The sequence below is a fragment of the Onychomys torridus genome, chromosome 18 (genome assembly GCF_903995425.1).
Source record: "Onychomys torridus chromosome 18, mOncTor1.1, whole genome shotgun sequence".
In the NCBI taxonomy this organism is placed as follows: Eukaryota; Metazoa; Chordata; class Mammalia; order Rodentia; family Cricetidae; genus Onychomys; species Onychomys torridus.
In genome coordinates, this window is record NC_050460.1 from 38,582,614 (window position 1) to 38,603,653 (window position 21,040).

Here is a 21,040-nt window from a genome sequence, read left to right on the forward strand (position 1 = left end):
CCATCCCCCATCATCACCACCACCTTTCGGGAAGTTGTGAGTCCTTTGAGAGGCTTAGTGTTCTTTTTAAAGAGGCCTTAGGGAAACCTCTGTCCCCATTCCCACCAGGTGAGGATATAGCCAGGAGACCCCACTCTGACTGCTGTAAGACAGGAGGTGGGACCTCGCCCAGTCTGCCAGCTCTGTGATTTTAGACTTCCGACTTGGAGAACTTGTGTAGCCCGAGGTATTGTGTAGTAGCAGATGATTGCACAGGTGGACCGCTAAGGTTTCTTAATTGTGAATGCCACAGCTGTATTTTTCTGTTGGGAGAAGTAAACGCAGGGCCCTGGAAACCGTCTGTAAGTATTTTGCTACCTTCAGCCCAGTACCATACTCATATGCTAATAGATTTCAGAAGATTGAGAACTTTCTCTGAGCGCAGATATTCAGTGTAGATGTTAAAATCTTGCTCCTAAGACCCAGAAAACAGCATCTTGCCAGTGTTTTGTTTTGGGATTTTTCACTGGGATTTTCTGTTCCTCTTTTTGTTCTGTTCCCCCCCCCCCCCAGAGTATTTCAATTTATGCATTATTGAACAGGCAGTACTTTACCTGACCCAACATACAGCTTGCTAGCAGTTGGAAAGTTCCTAATGGGCTCTTTCTGGATATTCTCATCCATATGATTTATGCAAAGCAAGCTGAGGCAGCACACCCAGCTGAAAAGTTCACACCCTCAGGTCAGTTCTGTGAGGGATGATTTTATGATTAACATAAGAATTGGAAAGAGGGATGTGTTATTGAACTCTCATGCAGAGTTTGGTACAGATAACCTGATACACACTGTGTCTGCGTCAGTATGAGATAACAGGTACTGAGCATGTACTGAGATGGGATGTACTGAGGACAACAGGAGGGACCCCACTGTTGGTGCCCGCATCAGGAGTTGGTTGTTGGGACCCAGTTAGGAGGATTCTGGAGACGGCACTAGAAAGGACATGTTCTAACACATGTGGTAGAGATGGGGTGAGCAGACGCTCTGGGTGGTAGGAGTTCTGGTCTGCCATGTTTACATGGGTTTGCTATTTATGGCGGTTAAACATGGCTTGGGTCCTTGAGAAATGGGTGTGAAGGCTTGCCTCTCTCGATGAGAAAATAAGTCATATTCTAGGAGAAATTCATAGCACTGTGTTAAGTGATGAACATATATTGGAGTTCAGATTGTTCCTGTTACAAGTAAAAAAAAAAAAAATACGTGGTGTTGAGTTTAATGAGAGAAGAGATGGAGTGGGAAGGCATGCTAGAACAGTGCTCACAGAGAACAAGGGAGTGGGGCCTTCTTCGCCTCAGCTGCTTTGTCATAGCTTCAGGGAAGTCACGCCCGGAAGAGCAGGCTGGGGGCTGTTACAGGCCAGTCTGAACCTGGGATTGCAGTTTCTATTGCGGTCCTCACACGGGAGGTAACACCACCTTGCTGTAGGTGCCCAGCTCCCTGCTACCTCCAACCCCAGGCCACCACTGCTCTCCCTGAGGTCCTCAGCAGTAGAGAGAGGAAGACAGATTAAAGCTTGTTGTGCCAATATTCAGGGTTTCTTGTCTCTTCTATTTCAGATGACTCTAGCTCTACCCTTGGGCAGGTTCGGGGCAAAGAGGATAGGGGAGGAAAGTGGGTAGATGGGTCCCCTTCTCAGTACCCCACATGTCTTCTCCCATGCACGCTCTGCCCACCCAGCATCTCTCCAGCTCTTCCCAGCCTGTCTCTGCTTGCTCTTCTACCCATATTCCTCACCCATTCTTCATGCTGCTGCTTTTATACTACAGTCTCAGGGCTCTGCCTGCTTCTGACTGGAGACTCAGGGAACTGTGTTGCAGGAATCTTAAAAGGTCTTATTAGAAATCAAACCTGAGGCCAGTTATTGGGGTGAATGCTGGAAGATCAGAGAAGCAGAACAAGCCAGTTTCCTCACCTCGCCAGTTCCTCAGCTGGTCTGTTTCCTCAGACTGCAAGCTTCTGTATCCTCATCCCAATGGCTCTCAGCTGAACTGTGCTGCTCCAAAGCCTGAATGCTAAACCAGCCAAATGCTTAACTAACTCTGGTGCCTGGTTTTCACGTCTTATATATCTTTCTTCTTTCTGCCTGTCACTCCCTGGGATTAAAGGATAGGTTTTTGGCATTAAAGGCATGAGTCACCATGCTTAGCTGTTTCCAATGTGGCCTTGAACACACAGAGATCCGCCTGGCTCTGCCTCCCAAGTGCTGGGATTAAAGGTGTGCGCCACCATCGCCCAACTTCTGCTATGGCTTACTCTTCCCATTTTCTAGCCACCATTTGTGGCTCTGTATCTAGTGGCTGTCTGTTCTCTGATGCCAGATAAGTTTATTTCGGGGAATACACAATATTTTGGGGAACACAATACCACCATGGAACTGTTTTCATTTTCTACCATGAAAGAAACCATTGACCTCTCCTTTTCTGGCTAGTGGATGGAAAGATGTTCCTGACACCTCAGTTCGCTCTGACAGAGCTGGAGCATCTGGTCTGTTATGAATTCAACAGGCTATGATGGGGTGTGTTGATCCGTGTCCGCTTCACTGTCTGGGAATGTCTGTCCAGGTCCCCCATCTCTCCCGATCTTGGTCTCCCCACTTGCTGGGGGAGAATGGGTGAGGCTTGGGATAACATCCATGGCTGAAATAGTGACATACCCACCACCACACACACACACAGTCTGTACAGCGGCAGCCTCTTGGATTTCTCTGTCCTGGCCACTGCCATGAGAATACCCAGCGTCAGAGGCCCAACTCCCAGAAGACTTTCTACACCCTTGGCCTTCAGGTATCGCTGGGGTTGTGGATAAGAATCTTTTGAAGAGGACTTTGGACCTCTTGTAACAAAATACTGTTCTGATCAAAGAAATCCAAAACCCTTACCAGTTAAGAATACCTTGATTCTGGAATACTTATGGGTTTCATAATATCTATCGTCTGAACTTAGATGCCCTTGACAGACTAAATTGTGACATCGCCCCCCCCCCCTCAATCTATCTGTTCAAATCCTGACCACCCCAGGATCTCAAAACTGGGATTACCTGGAGATGGGGTCTTTAAAATAGCAATTAAAACAAGAACAGTAAGACTAGGTAAGCCCTGCCCCAATGTGGCCTGTGCGAGAAGAACGACACACATAGGGAAGACTAGGTAGGATTGAACCGAACCTGGGATTGCAAACCAAGATGTTAAGTAAAGATCTTAAGTAAAATAGAAATCTAGACTTTGAGCTAAACATTCTGACTTGCTCTCATGTAACCCCTGTATGTGAATCAGATGCTGTGGTCCAAACCAAAGCAGCAGGTGCATCACCTTAACCAGGTTAGGTTAGTGTGTTCACTTTGACCAGTTTGCATCGTCTCTAATGCTCCTGGCTCTGAGCCGGGGTCATTGGCACCACTAGAGGATGATGGCAGCTCACAGCCCTTCCTTTGGACCTGCACCCTGGGCAGAGCAACCCTGAGGGCCAGCCTGCTTATTCTGCAGGGTAAAGATGAGAGGATTCAAGTACCCTTGGAGGTCATTGAGTGTCACTGGGAGGAGGGGAGTCTGCAAGGGGCTCCACTGAATGCCCCAAGCAGAGCTGATGGGAGAGTAGTCCCTGAAAAACTAAGAGAAGTCTTGCCCCCTGCAGCACATCCCCTGCTCTTAGCCAATGCACTTTCCTCCCCTAGAATTTTCTGGAGTTCTACATTTTAACTGGGTCAAAAGCTTGCTTAGGTTAGGACTTCTCGAAATTACTCTCCTGCATATGGAAAGGAGTGTGTTTCCCAATACAAGACAGTATTTACTCACATGTGGCTGAAGAGAGCGTGCACAGCCTAACCACGATGCTCTCTGAAGATTTTCTTAATCACTTAAACCCACTCCATCCGCTGGCTCTTTTGCAACCCGTGCAGTTGATCTGAGGATCCGCTTGCAGGTTTCCCATCACAGCGTTCAAAGTCCTGCCTTGGAATCAGTATGTCAGTGGATCTTTTACCAATTCGCTCGCCAGGCTGTTGGGAAAAATTCAGTCCAGTGTATTGTGAGCACAGATGAACTGTGACTAGGGAGGGAAGACAGAAGGGACACCATGCAGGCAGGTAATATGAGGGCAGTGCATTCAGGGGAGCAGAGAAGGAAGGGTCTTGGAGCAAGGTTACAAACTATTGAGGAGGGTGGTAAGTGGATGCAGGGCGGGATACAAGCTCTTCCGGTGGTGACCTGACCCACCGTCTTTACATTCATTTAGTCCAACTTCTTACCCCGTGAAAAATTGCAGGCACCTTCTCTATGCCTTTTTTTTTTTTTTTCCTAGTCCTGAGCCTCAAGGCTTCTCTAAAGCTGGCCATCCTTCTAGAAGGATTTTTCTCTGTTGTTGTTACTTTAGTGTCATAGGCCTGTTGGCACTTGTTAATGGGTAAGTATCAGCTTTTAGTAACTTCGTATCTGTTCCACACAGCTGTACCATTTTCTTTTCCAGCTGGTCACTGTCATTTGTAACCAGTCTTTGTGGTTCCCTGGTGAAAAAAAAACAAAAACAAAACTCCCACGCCCTCAAAGTGTAGGAATGGGCATGGTGTGCAACACGTGCGCAGTGCCAACTGAGCCCTCTGCCATGTCTTCACAGGCCTTGGAAAGACGCGGAGGAAGCCAAGCGCTCGGGATGCATCCCCAACGCCGAGCACCGATGCGGAGTACCCGGCCAATGGCAGCGGTGCTGACCGCATCTACGACCTCAACATCCCCGCCTTCGTCAAGTTCGCCTACGTAGCTGAACGAGAAGATGAGCTGTCCCTGGTGAAGGGCTCCCGTGTCACAGTCATGGAGAAATGCAGTGATGGCTGGTGGCGTGGCAGCTTTAATGGGCAGATCGGCTGGTTCCCCTCCAACTATGTGCTGGAAGAGGCAGATGAGGCGGCAGCCGAGGCCCCCAGCTTCCTGAGTCTTCGTCGGGGTGCGGCACTGAGCAACGGGCAAGGTGCACGGGTGCTGCACGTGGTGCAGACGCTGTACCCCTTCAGCTCGGTCACTGAGGAGGAGCTTAGCTTCGAGAAGGGGGAGACCATGGAGGTGATTGAGAAGCCCGAGAACGACCCTGAGTGGTGGAAGTGCAAAAATGCCCGGGGCCAGGTGGGCCTGGTCCCCAAGAACTACGTGGTGGTCCTCAGTGACGGGCCTGCCCTGCACCCCACGCACGCCCCACCAATCAGCTACACCGGGCCCTCAGCCAGCGGGCGATTTGCTGGTCGTGAGTGGTACTATGGCAACGTGACACGGCACCAGGCCGAGTGCGCGCTCAATGAGCGGGGCGTCGAGGGCGACTTTCTCATTAGGGACAGCGAGTCCTCGGTAAGTGCCCAGCTGCCCCTCTGCTGGGGCCACACTGCCAGGCGAAAGCTAAATGCACAGTTCCCTCACCTGCGAGTTCAGGGACTCAACGCCAGCCCGGGTCTCAATGTTCAATGATTTCATTACAGTTCATTTGCCTGATTCAACATTGTTAAATATCTTACCAAGTCTTACTTACAAGTTAGACTTAGTCATGGACATAACAGAAAACTTATTTTGGGGGGTTCTGATCTTCCGTGGTTTCAGACATCCAGTGGAGGTCTTGGAACCTTCCTCAGAAAGGGCCACCCATGTGGGTGACGTGACTGGTGAGTTATTCTTTTGTCACGTTCAGGGACTATACTTGAAATAACAAAATGGTATTTGAGGGCACATATTAAGCTTGATCAATACCGTGTTGGCACAGGGTCATGGCTCCCAACTGAACTAAATCTGGATTGGGTAGACTGAGGTCTCTGCTGCTGTTCCTTTTCCTGGTTGTGGGAAGATGTGGAAGGTGCCTTTCGGCTCTCAGATGATTTGGGCGCTGTAGTGAGGCGTCCTCTTTTCCAGTTTTAAGAGGTGGACCTTCTTTCGCTTCCTGCTTCCTCCTCATGTAGAAGGCCCTGGGATTACTTGCTTGGTGCCATCTACAGCAGGCTTCTCAGTTAGCAGGGGCCCGGCTTCTGAGGCAGCCTTTTGTTGCTGGTTTGTTTTTCTTTATAAACCACATAATCTCAAGGTTGTCTGCTGCACGCAGCGCCACTGAAAAAGCCCATCTCTGGAAAGCTCTTAAGGTACTTACAAACAGGATTGAAGAGAAACTTAGAGTGCTCAAAGGAGATGAGTAAATGGAGAATAAGGCCACCTGTCTGGCGCAGCCAATCCTCCAACAGGTGGCTGCTTGTGAGGGGTTATGGCTCATTGGGTCTCTCTGAAAGAACCAGACAGCTTCTCCACAGGCAGCCTTTCTGTGTGTGTCTCCTGGGAATATCCCATTTTGTCCATCTCTTCCCAGTGACTCCTGGAAACCTGTAAGCAAGGATTTAGTTCAGCGTGTTCAAGTGTTAACTGGTCCTCCTAGGCTTTGGTTTCATGTTTTAAGTGCACAGTGTAAGAACAGAAGGTGTATGTGTTCTGCTCTGCTAGCACAGTAAGCAGTGTGCGCTCCTGCCCCACGGGACTGATCTGAGAGACAAGGTCATGGCCCCTTGTGGAGAGGGGGCCAGTGAAGTCTGTTCTTTATAGCAGAAGGGGCATCGAACTAGGGGAAACCGAATCCCTCTATGGTGCCAGCAGCTTTTCAGAACTGGCCTCAGCCTCAGATGTTCTCAGGCAGGACTCTGAATGCTGACTGCATCTGAAATCTGAATGCTGAGATGTCCTGATCAAGCCCAGGGTTCCTCGTTGCCGGCAGGACTTCACATGACATTGTTCACATGCCTCGGAGGCTCCATGCATGGCTGTCTTTAGATCACGTTCTGGGCCTGTGAGGAATTAGGGACAGTGGTGTCTCCCACGTGCAGAGTAGGAACAGGGAAGGCTTTGAAAACCCAATTAGGGTGCAGAATGCCCAGTCCAAGTGCTTGTGAACCAAACGCTTGATTTGCCGTGGTTTCTTGGGAGAGAAGGGGGCAGGAACCACGTAGTGGGGAAGTACTAGCCTCATTTATTGACAGATGAGAAAAGGATCCCCTGGGGTTTCTGGTCCAAAAAAGACCTGTTAATTTTCTGTGTCCACATAAGCAACCTTCTTCCTGCTGATGGAGGCATTGATTATTTACAATTTGTTTTAACCCCTTTTATGGACATGTATTCTGCCTTAAGAGGCTGAGGTCAGACAGGCTTTGGTTGCCAGGGGTGTGGGGGCAAAGAAGGCCTTATTGGAATGTGTATCATCTCCAGAGATGTAGATTGGCCTGCAGCCTGTAACTGTGTGTGGCTTCTGTCCCGAAGGTCTTGGGGTTGTTAAGCTGTGTGTCTGTGCCAAGAACCCGTTACAAGGGTCTCCAATTGTGTTGTATTTTACTCCCTGATGGAAGAATGGGCCAGGTTCAGATTTACTGTCTTGTCTATTCACGGCTGCATTCCGTGTTGGTGAAGGGCCTGTCCTGGTGGACACACGGGTGACTCCCTTGTCTTTTTGAACCCTCTGCTGCCTCGCCCATGTTCTGTGTCATTTTTCCTGTTCTTTGGGGATTTTTCAGGTCAGAGCCTTGTTCTTACAGTCAAGCCTAGGTCACACAGAGCATTAATTCAGGATCTAATTGCGTGTCATGGGGTTGGGGAATAGAAGGTGTTTCCCAGGGGCTTGACTCTACCACAGGACTGAGACAGATGCATTTGGGCCTGGAGCCTCCATTATAGAAGTGATTGTGGGAAGCCTAACTCCTGAATGGGAACAAGAGCTTGGGGGAAACACATCTTCCTGACAAGTGTCAATTAAAATCCATCTCAGATGATTGCAGGATAGGCAAGGCTCTGGACTGATAGATGCCTACTCTTTCTCTCCTTTGACCAATGAAAATCTACCCATATCTGGGTTCACAGAAGTCTGCTTTTGAGGAGAGAAGGGTATATTGCAAGTAAAATGAACATTGCTTCATCTGTGCCTTCCAGAACTGGGGCTAGACATTTCAGAGCTCTGTTGGAAGTGGGCTGGCCTTGAGGAGTGAGCGAACAACCAAGCAGGCCTATTTGCCTGTCCCATCCCATTTGCCTATCCCATCCCCAGCTGCAGTACCCATCATCCTTTCTCTTGTGAGCTCTTCTCCTCCCTTGGCTTCTTTTCTTATCTGTAATGATCAGTGCTTCTTGAAAGCCAAGGGAGGCACAGTATTACTGTGAGAACTAACCTGCCTGATACAGAACATCCACAAGTGTCGTGCCTGCCCGAAATGGGCATCAAATCCCTAAGTGTTTGCCTACATAGATTCTGTAGGCATGCTTACAAGGCTATACTTTAAATTAATTTGATTTCTGGCCAGCAGTACAAGCGGTCAGTGTTTGTTGTTGTTCTTTTTCAGTTACAGATCCCTTGTCCTTGTAGAAGGTACTCGGGAAGCATTGGGTGCAAAGTAAGGAGACATTCTGAAAAGGTGGAGCGGCTGCTGGGTTGACACAGGACAGCCTCGGCCAGAGTAGTGTAGGGGGTGTTCCCTCTGCAGACTTTTGATCCCCAGAGAGCTAATAATTCCCCTCCGGTGCTTTATATGCCATGATAATAATTAGGCGTTAATGTTTGTTGTGTTTCATACTTGTTTCAGGTAGAGAAAAACTCTCTTGTTTTTTAAAAAAAATTAATATATTACTGACCACATGAAAAGTCAGGGGTGTTTCATTTCCCCTTTTAAAGCCCTATTTATATTTCTTGATTAGGAAATACAAATTGATGAGTTCTTTGTTTACATATTTTTATAAATTATTACATATTTTAAGTTATTTTTGTGCATATGGATGTTTTACCTGTGTGTATGCCTGTGTACCACATGTGTGTGGGGTACATTTGGAGGCCAGAAGAGGGTGTTAGATCCCCTGGAATTGGGGTTACAGAGGGTTGTGAGCCACCATGTGGGCACTGGGAATGGAACCTGCCTTCTCTGAAAGAGCAACAGTGCTCTTAACCTCTGAGTCATCTCTCCAACCCAACCAAGATCACTGTATTTCTCCTAGAAAGCGTTCTAGCCACAGTTTAAGAATAATGAGTTGCAACATTTTAAGAATTTATTTCTTAGGGAAACATTTCTAATGACAATTTCATTGACCCATCTGTCTAGATGGGGATTCTTACAATGCAGTTCAGATCCAAATCTCCTCAGGAGCTGTGAATGTAGAGATTACTGCCTTCCTATCCCCTCAGGATTCCTGATCTGGGACATCTGGCACCCAAGAACTTTTATTTGACACAGTCCTTGGTGTCCTTGATGTCATTGATGCTAGGCGTATTTGTTTTGGTTGGCCATGCCAGAGATAGAATCAGGGTCTCTCCTGTACACGCTTGGTAAGAGTCCCAATACTGAGCTACATCCTGAGCCCTTATCATGGGTTGTGGATGGTTTCATATATTTTACAGCAGTTATATTAAAACATCATTTCTGGATAACACAATATCCTAAGAATGGTAGAAATGTATGGAGGTAGAAATTAAAACTTTCTCCTAAAGCTTAATTTTCCATAGAGCCCTTAGCCTCTCTTAAGTGCGAGACTCATGTTTTAAAATGTTCTGTGTACTTTTTTAAAAAAAAAAATTCCTCTCAATTTTGAAAATAAAGTAGCTCCATTTGCCTTGTGTTGGGATTGGAGAATTCAGAAAATGTCTTGTCAAAGTGTGAGCTGTTTCTGGGTCAGTTTGGAAGACAGGAGCAGTCAAGTGGGTTCCTCTGGGGTTTTCACTGCTCATCTCCTAGCTTCACTCCTAACTGAAAAGCAGGTTGGCCTGAGCAGCATCTGTTTTCATCTCTCCCTGTCTTAGGGTTTCTGTTGCTATGATAAACACCATGACCAAAAGAAACTTGGGGAGGAGATGGTTTATTTAGCTTCTGCTTCCACATCACAGTCCATTATAGAAGGTTGTCGGATCCGAAACCCGAAGGCTGGGACTGAAGCAGAGGCCACGAAGGGGTGCTGTTTACTGGCTTTCTCTCCCTGACTTGCTCAGCCTGCTTTCTTATAGCACCTGGACCACCAGCCCCCAGGGGTGGCACTGTTGACACTGAGCTATGTCCTCTCATGTCAGTTATCAATTAAGAAAATGCACCACCATCTTGCCCAGAGGCCAGTCTGGTGGGGACATTTTTCAATTGAGGCTTCCTCTTCCAAAATAACTCTAGACTATGTCAAATTGACCTAAAATTAGTTAATATACTCTTTTTTTCTTGAAGGGGGAGGTAATTTTTGTCACGTTTTTTGCTCAGTACCAAATGAAAAATTTTCTAACCGTAACCTATTTTTTTAAATGTTTAGTCCAATATATTCTAATCATGCTTTTCCCTCCCCCAAATCCTACCTTTCTTTCTCTCTCTCTCTCTTTGGAAAACAAGCAAACAAACAAGAAAGAAAACACCCACACACATACAAAAACACAAAATCAGAAACCACAATATACATGCAAAAGACCAAAGTAACGCCTATAATGTGAGACAAAAAGCTCACAAACTACCACTGAGTTCAGTTGTTTTATGTTGACCATCTACTATTGGGTATGAGGTTTACCCTTAAGTAAGTGTGCTTAATATACCCAGAGAGACTTCATTTCTTTTGAAGTGGAAGTATTCGCAGATAACTTCTTGGTTAAGGATAGCACCCTGTGTCCACTTTCTCCTCTCAGTGGTAGGGCCCCATCAGGCTTGAATGTGCACAGGCCTTGTTTGTGCTGCTACAGCCTCTGAAAATTCAGGTGTGCACCAGTCCTTCTGTGTCTAGAAGGCAGCGTTTCTTAAGAGTCCTCATCCCCTTTAGTTCCTGCACTCTTTCTACCTCCTCTTCTGCTTACCCCCTCAGCCCTGAGAGGAAGAGTTTGAAGAATTACTGGGTGTTCCAGAATCTCTCACTCTTTGCGTATTGTCCATTTGTAGGTCTCCGTAAGTTACTATCGGCTGAAAGAGGAAGCTTTTCTGATGCTGGCTGAGCAAGGCGCTGATCTGTGGGTATAGCAGTGTGTCATTAGGAGTCACTTTATTGCTATGTTCCTTTGGCACAGTGGTTCTCAACCTTCCTAATGCTGTGACCCTTCAATACAGTTCCTCATGTTGTGGTGACCCCTCACCATAAAATTATCTTTGTTGCTACTTCATACCTGTAATGTTGCTCCTGTCATGAATCATAGCATAAATATTTTTAGAGATAGAGAGCTGCCAAAAGGATCGTAACCCACAGGTTGAAAAACCACTGCAGTTTAGCAGAACAATAGGATTTGGGTTTCCCCTGAGCTCATGTCCTCTACAGTTGCAAGTTCTTGACCACCTAAAGCAGTGGCCAGGCATGAGTTCCATCTCATGGAATGGACCTCAAATCCAATCATACAGTGGTTGGTTACTCCTGCAATGTGTGTACCACTATTGTACCAGCATATCTTGTGGGCAGGTCACCATTGCAGATGGCAGGGTTTGTAGCTAGATTGATGATTACCTACCTTTCTCCTCCTGTAATATGCAGAGTATTTTCCAGTACCAGGACCACTACTCAGTAGGTATAAAACTTCTATTAGGTGCCAGCTCAACTTCTCTGTGTTCGGTGTGATATGTAACTGTTTTTCTTCAGCAATAGGACCTTACCATTGAATCTTAAACTTACCAGGCTATACACATGTTTAGAATGGGCTCTTTTACTAAGATCCATTGCTCAAAGCCTGACTGCTTGCCCCGCTCTAAGGTGAGCTAGAGCCCTTGGAGGTAGACTGCATTTCACCAGCCTTTGGCCTTCAGTGCTTACTTTAAAACAGACAGCACACCATTGTCTAGGACCTGTGAAAAGGCATGACAAGTATGAGAGACTAACTCTTATACAAAGATAGCTTATCATGTACATGCACATGCTCCAAACTCCAGGCTTTCTGGCCCCAATATTTGGAGCAAAGGATGCTAGATCTACAGAGCTGAATCCATGCTGACCTTTATGAGTGAAATATAGATCTAAAGGAATGTAGAAAATAGAAAACACCCTACAACACTTGAGAATCACAATATGTCTGTGAGATGAGTCATCTGAGCCAACAGCTGTCTGCACTGTGGTGGTAAAACATCCCTTGCTCTTCATCATCGCCTACAGTGGGCTTTTGGTTGTCCCAGCAATGTGTCTAGCTCCCTTGCATCTCATATTCTCACCTCGGTCAGTTCCTCCAGCTTGGCTTTAGCCTGCCCAGATGTCAGTACAAACGTGGAGTACCAAAACACCACCCCTACCCCCTGCAGCTCAACGTGCCCACCATCTTGGCAAACAGATATCTTCCCAATCTCTTTCTAGCTACTTTTCTTTCTGAAAAGCCTTGGCTGGCTTGCAGGCTTGAGCCAAGAATGTTTTCCATCCCCCTGCATGCCCCTTTCAATGAGGGTTAACACAAGGATATGTCGGGGACACTTGACTGTGGCTGCCTGGCTTAGCATTGAAGCCTAAGATAGAGATGGGGACCTTTCTTTGCCACACAGAGGAGTTGTAAGAGTTTAGCTTGCCTACTGGCAATCCCACACGCATACCGCTTAAAGTAGTCTTGAGATGAAATCAGAGCAACAGTGTGCCTTGGAACATGTTTGTCTTTAACAGAGCACATGCAGAGCAGTGCAGATTGAGGGTGAGTGAGTGGGTCTATGGACCATGCTTGCCCTTCTTCTGCTTGGCTTTCTGCTGTGAAGAACGGAGAGTGGATGCCCTTAAGCAGAGGGTCCCCGTCTCATAGGTGAGAAGCCATATCAGTGTCCTTTTAAGAGTTCTTTGCCATTCCCATCAAAATGCCACAGGAAATGTTAATGTTTTAGTTATAAAATAACTTCGTGGTAAGGAACTTGTAGATAAAAACCATCAATCACGCGGCGTGTTCAAGGCAGCCACTCAAACACTTTGCCCGGGGCCCACACTCTAACCAGCTGAGCTGGCTGAGCCTCCATACCCTTAATAGCCGTCCTGAAGCGGTGGAGCCTCACTTATAGTTTTCCACGTTCCCTCTCAGTTACCTTTTTACAGACTTAGCAGCCACAAAAAAAGAAAGAACTACGTCAGAATTGAAACTTGCAGAATAATTAGCTTTGCTACTTCACAACCTGTCCCTTTGCCTGCATTCCACCACAGTATGTTATACATGTCACCTGCTCCAGAGAGACACAGTGGCTCCAGCAACCACAGTCAGTGTCCCTAGGATATTTGAAAGGTGCACAGAGAGGCGACTCATAGAATGAGCTAGGAAGTCCAGAGATTCTCTGATGCCTGGGGCCATCTTTCAGCTCTCTCCCAGTCCCTAAGAAAACCTGCAAGGGTTACCAGGCTGCTCAAGTGGCCTAAGGCAAAAGCTCTGTCTGGTTTCCAGGCGCCACCACAGGAGGACTGTGCCTCCTCCCCATGACTTCCCCTGTTTTTCCTGGCCACGGCTGGTGGCTTCTGTGGTAGGAAAGGAACAGCCTCCCCACCCATTGTGATGCTTCCGTTTCCTGGAATCCCATCAGAGTTTCACAGATCTTTTGTAGATCATCACTCAATCTTCACTTTTGTATGTGTGTGTGGTGAAACGTCTTCCAGACCAAATTGGCTGTTTCAACAGTTTTTAAGAGTGCGGTTCAGTCAGGGGATACTTTTCCCATCCTTCTGCAGCTGTCAATCTTCAGAGCTTTGTTACTGTTCCAAAGTGAAACTCTGTCCCCATTGAACACCCACTCCCTAACTGTCCTCTTCCCTGGAATTCCCTTCCCACTCTCTGAAGTTTTTATACTTAGGGGCCTCTTATAAGTGGAATTGTGCGGTGGTTGTCTGTCTGTCTGCCTGGTTTATTTCACTTCTGATGTCCTCAGAGTTCTTCTGTGTTGTAGCAATGTTTTAGAAGTTGTCCTTCTTTAAAGCTGAGTAATATTTCATCTTAAATATTCATCCATCTGGTGATAAACTTTTAAAGTGTTTCCAGTTCATTTGTTTTTTATTAATGCTGCTGTGATTGTAGGTATATAACTATTTCTACTTTGAATTCTTTTGTGTATACCCTTTGGTAGGTTTGCTGAATCAAATGGTAAACCTGTTAATTTTTTGAAGATCTACATATGTTTTCTAGAGTGATTAAACCATTTTCCATCTTTACCAACAGTGCATGGGAACCCAAATTCTCCATCTTTGGCAACATTTATTGCTTTTAAAAAAAGTCAAAACGAACAAGAAACAGTCTAATGAGTGTAGAGTGGTTTTGACCTTTAGCCCTTGCCATCCTTGTATGTGTGTAGTGTGTCTACATGTTCCTGTTAACAGCGATGTCTTTCTCAATTTCTTTGACCCATTCTGTTGAAACAGAGTCTCTCATTGAACCCAGAACTTTGAACTCATCTGTTCAGCCAGACTCCCTGTCTGCATCCCCCAAGCTCTAGGGCTCCATGTATACCATCATGTTGGACTTTTTTTTTTCCCCAGTGTGGGTTTTGGGGATCCAAACACGTTGCTCCTGCTTATGTGGCAAGCACCTAACCCACAGCCACAAGCTTGTCCCTCAGCTTCTCTTTGGCGTGCATCCTCTCAGAGTGGCTTTCACTGTGTTTTTGTTGTATTTCTCTTTAGAGTCTTTGGGGGGGGGGGGGGGGAGTCAATTCCCTGCCACTTAATAAAGCCTGGAAATCATGGCAGGAGCGGCAGAGTAGGAAGGTATCATTTTCAGTGTGCCATGGAGTCTGCTGCACACATTAGTTTTAGTGTGGTGACCACAGTGGAATCCCATGCATGCCTTCCTGCACGCATTCTGCTTCCCTTTTTAAAGTTCTAATTACATGATAAGCATCAGGCATGGAACAGAATCCACTGCAGGGGCTTCAGCAAAAGGGACCACCCTGGGGAAGTGCCTCAGAGCTTCATGGCAATGCTTCTCAGACACACAGATAGCATCACTGTCAGCCACAAAACTGGCTAGAAATGTAGAGTATCCAGGTTCCCTCCCCCCAGTGACTCTGATGATGGGACTTGAGAAGTCCCTCCTCCTTGGATATAAGCTCATTTGAAGCCACCTGAACAGTGTTTCTTTTATGGTAAATTTGTAACTTATTGTCATTTAAAGTGGGCTTCGTGGCTCACACTTGTGGTCCCCGCATTCAGAAGGCTGAAGTAGGAAGGTCACCAAGAGTTTGAGGCCAGCCTGGGCTACATGGTAGATTCCAGGTCAGCCTGAGCTACAGAGTATGTCCCTTAGTTCCAAATAGTGAAACAGTGTGGAAAGACAAAGAAGGACAGTATTCTTAAAGTCTGCCCAGTAGAATATTATATTGGGGATATTTATTGGGGACTGGGGAGATATAGAAAAGGATGAACACGCACCGGTCCTGCCTGAGGATGATCCTGAGAGCTCTGCTAGTTCCTGAGTTTTAGGCAGGTAGGACATTGATATTACTCTCTAGCTGAGGATTATTATTATCCTTATTAAAATAAGTGTCTCTCACACTAATGAAACGCATGCTTGGTGTTGCCCATAGTTTCCTTTAGGCCTGTGGAGTAAATAGTCAGAGGCTTGGGGGCAGGAGAAGATAATCTCTATAAACCCAAGTGCCACCAGCATTGGTGGAGACACTTCAGTCAGTTGTGACTTAAAAATGGGCTACATTGGACAACAAGGGAAAGTGGAGAACAGTGGGGCCCATTTTACTTCTCACACATTGGTTCTTCATTTGGGGATCATTGAACCCCTTCTTTAGACAAAAGATGTTTACCCTACTGATGTAGAAAGAAAAAAGTTTCCATTTCCCAAATGAAAAGGGTTAGGCATGTAGGGTTTGATAAGAAACCAATAGACTGCCCTCTCTTTGGGACAGAGGAAATATCAACATATGTGCAGCCTGGAGATGGCAGAGCTCTGTGGTCCCCAGACCAACAGCAGTGGTGTCATCTGGGGACTTTACAAAGGGAGGTTCTCGGGTCTGCTCCAGAAACATAAACTCGCCCAGGGCAGAACCAGGCCATAAAAACAAAAAGAAAAGAAAATCCAGGATCTAAAATACTTCTGGTCTTTAATACTTTGAGAGGCTATCAAGACCTGTAACATGAAGGGATGTCTACTGGTGTAGCTCATTTTCAGATTGCCTGAGGAACGTCTCCTCAATTTGAATTAAGAACACTCCAGACTCCCCAGCACTCCTGCTTAGCATGAGTTGATTGTGTGTCCTTGACTTTACGGTTTCTGCTCAAGAAGCCCATGAAATTAAAAATCCCCTTCCCTGCTCGCTGCAAGCCCACACACGTCATGGTGTCAAATTAAGGATCTCAGATTAAAAGCAAATTTCCCTGTTTGGGAAGTCCCATTAATTAACAAACACCAGGCATATCATACGCCTTCTCTACAGTCATTCCCAGTTACCCCCCTGAAAACAAGGCTCCGTGGATGTGGCTGATTAACGAATCATCCATGTAGCTCACCCAGTCTGGCTCCTGGTGGGCTGACACAGGGAGGGCACCCCGTCTTAGCTCAGAACAGACACACTTGGAGAATATTAATAGTGAGGAGCCTGGAACTAAAATACAAACCCCCTAAAGAGAACCTGGAGCCATTGGGAGAGGATTGAGCAGCTTCCAGCTTGTATGTGTCCTTGTAATCAACTGTCTGGTGACTGCCTGGTGCCCAGGCTTGTGAGCAGACAGTGTGTGCCTGTTGGGTAGTACCCGGTGTTCACTTTCAAGTGGGCCACAGAGAATGCTGAGGCTGACTTGTAACTATCTGTAGTTACCTTGGTTATCAGGTCAGTGGTTGGGATATCACTGGTTACATTCAAATAACCGTGTTTAATACTTGCATCAGGAGGCACTAACAGTGGTGCTGGCAATTTGAATATTCCAAAAGCAAACAAGCCGCAGTTTGCAGCATTCTTGGGGGTCTGGGAGCATAACAGCTATTGCAGATGGTATGGATTGGGCTGGTTGGCATGCTTCTAACTTGTGTCCATCTGTAACTATCTTGGTTATCAGGTCCACGGGTGGGATATCATATCATTCCGTTCATGTAACCCTGTTTAATATTGACATCAGAAGACAGGAACAGTGATCCTGGCAGTTTTGAATATTCCAAAGGAAAGCAAACTGCAGATTTCAGCATTACTGGGGTTCCTAGAGCATGAAAAGGTCTGTCTGCTGTAGATGTTGTTCATGGGACTGGTTGGCATGCTCACCGGCGACATCAGAGTTCCATGATCCTTTGAACAAAGTATCTTCAGGTCCTGTGTCTTGCCCACCCAGGGGCTCATGCATGGCCCTGATACTAAAAACCTCTGCCCTGAGGCCCATTTCTTGCTGGGCCCCCTCCCAGTTATCCAGTCCTGGATATAGCATGGAGATGCAACATAAATCCAAACTGCAATCAGTTGTCAACCTTTCTCCAACAGCAGGGGCTGGTGGGCGAGCTTGCCGCCCACTCAGTTTGAACTGCCCCAGGCTCCTAACCTAGAATGGCTAAGGGCAAGCATGGGCTCCTTGTCTGCAGTACTTGCCCACCCCATCAAATAAGCTATTGGGCTTTGTGAACTTTGCAGAAAGGACCTGCTGGGAAAGAGGGCTAGCTACTGGCTCCTGAGTAGCAGCAAGTCCCCAGGGATGGGAAAAAGCAAGGGCAGGCTTTGAAGGTCCTCTCATGGGTGTCCACTTATTGCTTCAGGATGAGTCCTGAGGTGGGCAGCCTGACTCTGCCCTGGCAAGCAGGCTTTAGAGGGATGTTGGAACTTCTGAGAATATCCTCTCTAGGAAATGGCTAACCAGGGGACAGAGGACAGTTTGAGAACACCATAAGTGGAAGTGAAAGGGGTCTTCACTTCCTCCTGAGCCACACTGCCCCTTTAGGGCCACAGAATGACAGGTCCTCCTTTCTCCACAATAGGTCCCATGCACACTGCCAGCCAAGCCCCTGCCGCCCACAACTCAGCTTCAGCTCCTTCCTCTTCAGGCCTTTCCTGCCTCCACCAAAGGGTGTGAATATTACTCACATGTACACTCATATATTCACACACACACACACACACACACACACACACACACACACACACACACACTTGTATGCATGCTTCACATTCCTATTCACTCTTACATACAACTTTCACAAGTGCATGTCTTCCTTCATACACACAAAGCTCACACCTAAAATTGTGTCTCCCATCTCATGAGCTCATGGAGATGCTTTTTCTTTATAGAAGGTAGCATACTTTGCAATCATGGATTGACCTCCATATTCACCCTCCTTACTGGGTGTCATGAAAAGAGGCATCACATATGCAGGGCATGGGCTGCCTGGTATGTAGTCAATATTTAGAAAAACATCGAATCTGTTGATACATCCATTTAGGATCATTCCTGCTGGCTTTCAGTGAGTGGACAGGATGACCAGTTTTACTAAAAATACTAGCATATCCCAAAATATACTCAAGTAAGTAAGGAACTGAACTCATCGCAGAATTTAGACTTTGCTCATTGAAATCTGTGCTTGAGCCACCTTGGAGCCATCTCTAGGACATAGCAAACTGTTTAAAACACACCCACGCTGCCCACTGCCTTGTCAGTATCCTTCGTTTAAAAGAGATTAAATTCTAATAGAAATCCAAAGAAACGCTTCCAGTTGTCCTGCCTGCATAAAAGCCATTTTGAATAATTCCCAGTTTGTCAGAAATAATTTGGGGGAATGGAAATCTCAGGGTTTTTCTGCCTCAAGGTTAACCCAGCTGTCATTCTGTCTATAATGAGTTCCTACTTGTTAGAGACCCGGAGTGCATGGATCCCTGGAATCCTTGTGAAGCAGAATTTCATTAGTGTTTGATTGAGAACTGGAAAGCCCTGGGCTGCCGGGCAGTCTAAAGACTGTGACTGCGCTGCTCTGGGTGAACCACGGGCGGCGTTTGTTCCGGCAGACCCCGGTCTCCACGGTGCCTACCCTGCTGGTAACTCCCTTTTGCTTCCTCCCCAGCCCAGTGACTTCTCTGTGTCTCTCAAAGCGTCAGGGAGGAACAAGCACTTCAAGGTGCAGCTTGTGGACAGCGTCTACTGCATTGGGCAGCGGCGGTTCCATAGCATGGACGAACTCGTGGAGCACTACAAGAAGGCCCCCATCTTCACCAGCGAGCACGGGGAGAAGCTCTACCTCGTCCGGGCCCTGCAGTGAAGGCAGCCATCGGCCTCTCCATGCCCCGCCCACTGTGGGCCTCGCTGCCACCTCCGCCTCCCAGAGCCCAGTGCTGCCAGCCACCTCCACCCATGCGGCCTGGATCACCTCGGTGGCCCGGTCTGTCGTCCTCTGCAGCCTTGTCGATGGACCATAGCTACCCAGGCCCTCACAGCCGTGCCCATGGCCACCACCTTCTGGCCACTTTCAGGTAGTGAGGGTCATAGGGAGCAAAGCTGCTCACTTTTTTTCCTTTATAATTGGAAGCAGTCTGTTTAAATCCTTCACACACACGCACACGCAGTAAGAGATGGGGGTTTATTTGAAGGGCAGAAAGCCTGTATGTCGTGAATACGTGACCTTAGCACACTCCGAGAGCTGTGTCCACGGGTGCTTGGTGCCTCCCATCAGCCATGCTGGTCCAGGGCCTGCATTTTAATTTTTTTGTTTTTTATTTTTTGTGGCTCCAAGCTCTGCAGGAGTCCAAGAATGTGCGGATAGCAATACTGGAAACCCTGGGGAGGTGGTGGTGAGGGAACTGCCCAGTGCCTTTGAGGCTGTGCTTGCAATAAAAGAGGGTTGTTTGGGGTCTACAGAAGAGGCGACGCAGAAGGAAGGAAACTCGGGTAACGTTACCCCCAGGTGTGCCATCCACATAGTGCTTTTTCCCTCTTGCCCTTTGGCTTGTTTGAATTTCACGATTATGTATTTAATTCTCAAAGTACTATGTATCTGTAGCTGTTTGTTGACACTAATAACAGATGATTAAGGAAAACAGCTGATCTCTCGGGAAGGGGAGCTACCAATACTTTATACATACACACTATATTATATATATATATATAATATATGTATATTATATATATATTATTTGCTTTACAGGGAAATTTTTCAGGGTTTACAAAAGAGTATGTGATTGGTAGTAACAGAATGTTTATGAAGAAATTGCATTTCCTTTTTTTCCTTTACATTTGAACTTCTTTATAGTTTGACCAGAGAGTCTTGAGATGGCACATTCCTACAATTGAAGAAGGGGTCTTGAGATCCCCTAAACTTGCATACCCAGTTTTTTGAATATTGTAATAAAAAAAAAAAAGTATCATGACAAGCTGTGTGTGTGTGTGTGTGTGTGTGTGTTTGGAAGACCTGACTCTCTTCTGGGGGAAGGGACAGCTACAGGAGTCACGGAAAACCCATGACAAAAGGAAGATGAGGACCCAAGTTCAGATCCTCAGCACCCACAGAAAAATCAAGTGTTGGTCACACATGTATCTAACCCTGGCATGAAAGCAAGCCTCAGGGCTTGCTGGTTAGGCATTCTAAACAGTCCATGTGCGTTGGACTCAGTGAGAAACCCTGTCTCCAATGATGAAGTAGATAGTGGAGGGCCCCAATGGTGGCCTCTGGCCTGTAAGTGCACATAGTGTGGGCATATGCACATAATTACACATCACAACACACATGAGAGCTTTCTCAGAAGAGCTTAGCACATTGATTGCTTGTGTCTTTTGTTTTCTTACACTTTTTTTTAGTAGTGGTGGTGATGGTGTGTATGAGGCAGGGGGGATATGCGTGTGGAAGTCAGAGTTGGTTCTCTCCTTCCACCCTTATATGGGATCTAAGGGTCAATCTCAGGTCATCAGGCTTGCCCAGAAAGCCCATTTGCCCGCTGAGCCATATTGCCAGCCCTTGCTGTCCACATTGCTGTGTTGAAATGCTAAGTCTTGAGTGGCAGAACTCCAGGAGAACCCAACACATCAAGCTGGAGGTTCTCTCTTTGGAAATCAGTGGTTTAAAAGTAGGACATTTACTGAGCCTCTGGCCGTCTCCAGAAACCTGGGTGTCTCAATCAGGGTTTACTGTTTAGTTACCTACTTTGCCAAATGCAGGAGTGTATC

The 21,040-nt window shown here is 46.7% G+C and overlaps 1 protein-coding gene across 5 annotated transcripts in view; it reads left to right on the forward strand.

Moving 5' to 3' along the window:
• The window catches only part of Nck2 (NCK adaptor protein 2), a 128,560-nt gene extending 108,318 nt beyond the window's left edge, over positions 1-20,242 (forward strand). For all 5 annotated transcript variants that reach the window (XM_036168339.1, XM_036168343.1, XM_036168341.1 and 2 more), the window contains 2 exons: positions 4,644-5,365; positions 18,948-20,242. In XM_036168339.1, the coding sequence (XP_036024232.1) occupies positions 4,644-5,365; positions 18,948-19,142 (917 nt within the window). In that variant the 3' untranslated portion in view covers positions 19,143-20,242. The remainder of the gene's footprint in view (positions 1-4,643; positions 5,366-18,947) is intronic.
• The last annotated feature ends 798 nt before the right edge of the window (positions 20,243-21,040 follow it).